Here is a 6660-nt window from a genome sequence, read left to right as displayed (position 1 = left end):
TCCTATTATGTAGACATTTTGAATTAAATCTATAGGTTTTTTCCACTCTATATGACAGTTTTGCGGCACAAAAAATAGGATGCTTTTGTGGCATGGTTCTCGGCTCTCAAACTGGACTGGAATTTTATCTCAAGGTCATTCCTCTCTTAATTGTTGAATATTGCATCCATGTGCATGCTGTTGTACAAGTTAATATTGTTTTGTCGCTACAATATCCGAGTGAATTTGATGAACCATTGTCAGGTTTACGCATAGCTCCACCTGAGGCACCTGTAACCGGATACATGTTTGGGAAGGGGGTATACTTTGCTGACATGTTCTCCAAAAGTGCAAATTATTGCTATGCTACTCATACCGCTACAGATGGAGTGCTCCTTTTATGTGAGGTTGTTTCTTATCTTTTAGTGAACATTGTTGCTTCATGGATAAGTACGATTTTAGGATTGAAAGTCCCATTACCAATATCACCAAAAGATGTGCATGTCAATCATATTAGCTAACTACAAGAGCTCCAATGTTGATTTTTCATTGTTTTGTTTTCCCATGTTTTCTGAAACATAATGTGAGTATTGCACCTAAGGTTCCATTTATAAGATGAGCCTTACAATATGTTCATCATTGATCCACATCTTTTGAAATTTCAATTTATATTAACTAGATTTAAATCTGCATGATGCGCGAAAAAATATAAAATCTAAAATGAGATTTTTTTTTGGGGTAAAAAAATAATTGTATTTTAAATAAGTATCATATTTGTCTATTTGAATAGTATATTATGACTATTACTTTCTCATATAGTTACATATGCCAAAATGTTCAAATAGACTAATTAGAATTTTTTGTTGCTTATTAAAATTATGTCGCGAACTATTAATTTTTCGTATGATCATATATGATGAACTGTTTTATGAATTAATTAAAAATTTAATAATAAAATGTACTCTCCAAATAGTTGTCTAAGTAGTAGTAGTAGGTGGCGTGACAAATTTATAGAGAACTTAAGAATTTATGTATTAGTTTATTATAGCACTACTTTGGTATCTTTTATAATATAATTGGTTAATTTATTGTGGAAAATTATGAAATTGATACTGAATTGATTAAATAGATGCTATTCTTTATGATAGTACAAATGTGGTTATATAAATAGATGTTTTTTCTCTATATTATTACAAACTAAGTTTAGTGTTGATATCGACAAATTTATACAAAACTTAAAACTTATATGTCATTCACTTACTGTAATATTAGTTTAGTTTCTCCTTTTATATAGATTTGTTTTTTTGTGCATTGTGTCATTATTCATTCTGATATTCATCTTCATGAGAGTGATTTTTTTTATTGTACTCTAGGTTGCACTTGGTGACATGGCTGAATTTCTAACAGCAAAGTATGATGCTGATAAGTTGCCTGAAGGAAAACTTAGGTTTGTTTCTCCAATTCCTCAATTGTTAATATTTAAGTATATAAAGTGGCCAAGTCGAGTTTTCTAATTGAAATGTTTGCAATCTCATGCTGCAGCACAAAAGGAGTAGGAGGAACATCACCAGATTTTTCTGAAGCCCAGGCACTTGAGGACGGGGTCGTTGTTCCCCTAGGAAATCCCAAGAAAAATCCAAGCTTTAAGGTAGGCTAAGATTTTAAATTTCAACAGCAGATTTCTTCATTATTATACTTGGATTTTTTACATTTATTCTGTTATCACTTTGCATTGCAGGGTTCTCTTTTGTACAATGAGTACATTGTTTATAATGTGGAACAAATTAAGATGCGCTATGTTGTTCATGTAAATTTCAACTTTAAGCCAAGACACTAATGGTAAAAAATGTATGAACTTATATATATCTTTACTGAGAGAAAGGTTTGTACTTTTTCTGCTATTTTGAGGAAAAATGTTTTAAACAAGGGTAAAAAAATGTTATGCCCTCATTGAATTAGAATATGGTTTACCATTATAAACTACACATATTAGTGAGTGGTTTATAACTGACAATACACAATAGAGTGAGTCACAAGGAAGAAATAGAAATCAGGATATCTACTGAGATAGAATTAATAGAAGCAAGAAGTGTCAACTATATCTAAAACACTCACTCCTTGGTTTTTTGCATGGTTTTTTGTGAACTCCAATGCCTGAAAAGGAAACTCTGGGTGGTGCACGCCAATGACTGTGTATATCCCCGTATAAAACATGCATAGTTTTCATTTTGTTCACTTTTGTGCTTCATTTAAACCAGTATGTTGGCAGGTAAAATAGGCTAATAGCTACTCACAGAAAGTCAACAAATGGCAATTTGGCCAAACATAATTCAATTCCATGACATTATTGTGACGGAAGTAACGACTTCACTTGCTGTTTGGGAGCAATTTCCTTGAGAAAAAAATTTGAAATAAATGACTCCCATTTATATATATAGTTATATACTCTTTACATCTTTTTTTCATTTTTCACCTAAAACTCATAAAGTCTGTAAAGGTTAAGAAAAAAAAATGTAAAGAGGGGGATAATGGTCATGGACATGGTAGATTGGTAGTGGTTCCATGCTGGAATCATTAAACCAAACATAAGTCTTTTGTTTTCTTTTTCTTGTTCTTATAAATCCGTTAGATACATAATCATTTACCCAAATTTAATGAGGGTAAAGAAGCAAGTGACTTTTGGCTGTGTTGCTGTTCCTTTTTCTGAAGCATAGTCAAACACACACATCAATTGCTGTAGAATTTCAGCTGCTTGTTGGGAGCATGATTTGAGTTTTAAAAGCCTTTGAATCGTAGGGTGGTGCCTGACCAAATAAAGCATTTTCATTTTTCAACATACCCAACCCAAGTGCATGGTGCACACGCCAATATTAAAGACCCTTAGATTTCATAATGACCTCATCCAGAATCTATGTTCTTATCCCACAAGATAGTGGCATGGCCAATGTTCTTACAAACCCCATAACTGCTCTAATATATGTATAATACATGGAACTAGACCTACTAACACCATATTGGTAGAGTGGTGTTGATTTCTTTCTACTGATCTCATGTTCCTCTCTTGGATGATGTTTAGTGAGTGTTTTTTAGAATAAAAAATAGACATTTTGCTTGTCATTCTATTCTTCTTCTGTTTTTTTTCCCTCGAAACAGGTTTGTGTCTCTTAAAATCTCCGTATTTGGGGACTTATACAAATGTTATGAAGAAGTTTTCTTCAATATGGATTAGATTGAATTCTTAATAATAAAGCTAGAATATTCATTAACCAACTTGGATTGATCGAGTGGCTAGTTCATTCTTCTGCTTAAACAAGTGGCCCGTGCCAAATCCTTAAATGGAAATCAGATATGCGACGGATTAGTCCTTGGTCTGTCGGATTGGGGGAGAATATATGCAACCAAAAAAAAAAAAGAAGCTAGATTATTAGTTGCAAAGTAAAACCCCAAGAAAGAGAGATATCGCCCTTCCCCTTCAAAGTAGACCTTGCGGTTCTTTAATGCATACATGAGTGCTTGTGAAAATTTAGTAGGAATAGAGCGTGACATGTTTCATGGTTTTTCCTTTGTGCATAATTGAAGTGGCATGGTAGAACAGCAAAGTAGGGGTGGTGGTAGTAATGATGGGGTTGCTGCTTGTGTATGTAAGATTTGACCTATGTAGAAAAACTAAACTAGGATTTAAACCATTGCCGCACGGCACACCTTCGTAGCATGCTATTCATCAAACTTTGCAATGTTTCATTACTCCCTCGTCACCAAGGGGAAAACCTCTCATAACACAACTTCTTCTTAGGGAATTCTCTGTTGTGAAACTAGCTTCCTTCTTTTCCCCTAGCTTTGTATCCTTTTTGATGCGATAAAAAGTTGGAAGTAGCAGTATAATCAGGTCAGAATTGGATCGGTTTTGAGTGAATTTGAGAATCGAATCGATTAAATTTGTTCAGTTTAGATTGAATTGTATTAGTGTAATTTTTGTGATTGGACCCAAACCCATCTAAACCAATCAATTTTGGGATGGATTGTTTCGAGTAATCATGTATCCGATTAAAATAAAATATGTGAGAAAATTGAAAAAAAAGGAAAAAATGAAAAAAAAAATTTATGTAACACTTGAAAATAAAAATAAAAAGAGAAATGGTGGGCTCAGGTGAGATTAAGATTAGTAAAAGTTATATATTATATATTTTATTTTTTTAATATAATATATTAGGTTATTGGCGAGTCAATTCGAATTATGTGACTACAAATCTGATACATGAACCAATTAAGACCAGGTATAATATAATATGATTTTATCCGTTATCTGTTGGGTAAAATGCCTAACATAATTGGGTAATAAAATTATCCGTACTTTATACCTTTAGTTGAAAGTGATTTTTGCATTAAAAAGAAAACCAAGAATTAATAATTAAATTAGTTTCTAATTAATAGAAGCATTTTTTAAATTTGTCTTTAAAATATTTTTCTAATTAAATTGATCTTTTAAATATTATAAATTAATTATATTTGTCTTCCAGTCATTCTATTAACAATTTTTATCAACGATTGATAATCTAAAATAGTAAAATATTAGTTGACAACATACATAATAGCTAACATGTCTGATTGGATGCTAAATAAATATGTTTATGAAAATTTATCAATTTAGTCTCTTTTACCAATTACATAAAACCTATACTAAATTTGACTTAACAGCTAAAATGATTTATGAACATATTTGGTGAACGTCCAATTGGATATGTTATATATGATGTATGCTATCAATTAGCATTTTATATTATCAATAATTGACGAAAATTTTTTAATAGAATAATTAAATGACAAATTTAAAAAATCTCAATTTTTTAAGAATTAATTTGACTATTAATCTAAAAAGTCAAAGTATTCATATAAATCATAGGTTAGTACAAGTGTAATTATCCTTTTGACTATGCACTAATCTAAGATAATCGCTAATTAATGTACATAAATAAACAATTTTTCATATTTTATCTAATAATAAATAATGAATTATGAGTAGATAATAATGTAAGTCAAGTTAGTTCTTTTATTAATTTTTTTAATATGTCACCACATGATATGTTAAAAATGTGATATGTGATAGACTTAACACATTAACAATTATAAGAAATATATTAGTAAAAATAATAAAAAACTAATTTAACTTAAATATGATCTTTAAAAATTAAATTATATATGTGTGTGTGTGTTATTTTATTCATTTTTAATATATATTTACACGACTAACTAATATGAAAAGTGAATTTAATATAATATATAGAGTATGATTGTATCCATATACAAGTACCATTCACACAAGTTAAAAAGCAGATGAATAATGACGTAGGTATTTGAATTAGAAATGGATAGGGTTAGTGGCTGGGTTACTTATCTGGTTAGCCTTTGGATTTGATGTAGCTACAAGTCTAGAAGGTTGCAACATGGTGTTTATTTTTTTGTTGCTCACGGTATCTCCCAATTCGACAGGTCAAGGACTAATCCGTTGCGGATCAGAGCTCCATTTAAGGGTCTGCCGTTGGCTAATAGATTGCTGCATGCACAAGGCGGGATTCGAACCTCCGACACTTATTTAAGCGGACGAGTAAGCTAACCACTCGACTAACCCAAGTTGATTGGTGTTTATTATTATATGTACGAAGTAGGAGGCAGGCATGAAGTATGTTGAGTCCATGATGGGCAGTGTTTTGGTATTAATATCAAGTCATTGAAATTCTTGTGCTGTTAAAAACTCACCAAAAACATTGGGAAGAAAAGGTAAAGGCCTATTACACATAGGGAATGATATCAACCTAGCTAGGAAGCCTCCCCACACAACTTTCTCTAAAACTCACACATGCAAATGATGCAATAATACTTGAAAACTTTGCATGCCAACACGCAAAACCCAAACCTATCTGCACTCTTACATTATGAAATTTTCCCTTCCTTGTTGCTTCCACCATTCAATCCAATTCTTTTCAAAGATTTCTATTTGATTGAATTTGTAGATATATTTTTTTATGATTTATGCATAAAATTTTTTAACTTTTACGGTAAAATTGATTTGAACAAATATAAGTTAACATAAGATAAAATTTGTCTTTAAATTATTTTTTATTATCATAAATGATTATGAAAAATTATTTTTATTAAAATTTATTATCCATTAATTGATAGAATTTTTTTAACTATGAATATCAATAAGAGTCGGCTTCTACTTGTGTTGGAAAGTAAATTTTTAAATAATTGTATAGTAATATATAAGGAAAGAGAGAAATTTTGATGGTAGTGTTAAGAGAAAAGTCACTTAATTTTTTAAAAATATAAAACCTAAAAGATAGAATTTTAAATTATATATTATTATTTAAATTACTATTTTAGTGTTTAATTTTATTAGTTAGATAATTTAAAGACTAATCATATTTTATAATAACATAGTAGAATTGTAAAAATTATTGTCATGTTATGAATACTTTATTTTTGCTGTTAAAGTTTTTTAGATTTATCCGTCATTGAATATGACTAATGTTATTATTTATTAAAATTTACCAACATATTTTATCTATTCTTAAATTGTAGTAGCTATATTTGTACTTAAAAATAATTTTATGTTTTTTTTTTAGTTTAAACACTTAATAAATCTGCTAATAAAGATAAGAAAATCCATAAATGAATATACAA

At 29.9% G+C, this 6660-nt stretch overlaps 1 protein-coding gene across 2 annotated transcripts in view; it reads left to right on the top strand.

The window, feature by feature from the left end:
- The window catches only part of LOC107626174 (poly [ADP-ribose] polymerase 2), a 6977-nt gene extending 4984 nt beyond the window's left edge, over positions 1–1993 (top strand). For both annotated transcript variants that reach the window (XM_016328988.2, XM_021116509.1), the window contains exons 14-18: positions 59–134; positions 244–386; positions 1353–1426; positions 1522–1627; positions 1718–1993. In XM_016328988.2, the coding sequence (XP_016184474.1) occupies positions 59–134; positions 244–386; positions 1353–1426; positions 1522–1627; positions 1718–1816 (498 nt within the window). In that variant the 3' untranslated portion in view covers positions 1817–1993. The remainder of the gene's footprint in view (positions 1–58; positions 135–243; positions 387–1352; positions 1427–1521; positions 1628–1717) is intronic.

Source organism: Arachis ipaensis, chromosome B02 (genome assembly GCF_000816755.2).
Source record: "Arachis ipaensis cultivar K30076 chromosome B02, Araip1.1, whole genome shotgun sequence".
NCBI lineage: Eukaryota > Viridiplantae > Streptophyta > Magnoliopsida > Fabales > Fabaceae > Arachis > Arachis ipaensis.
This window is presented reverse-complemented; position numbering and strand designations above follow the sequence as displayed.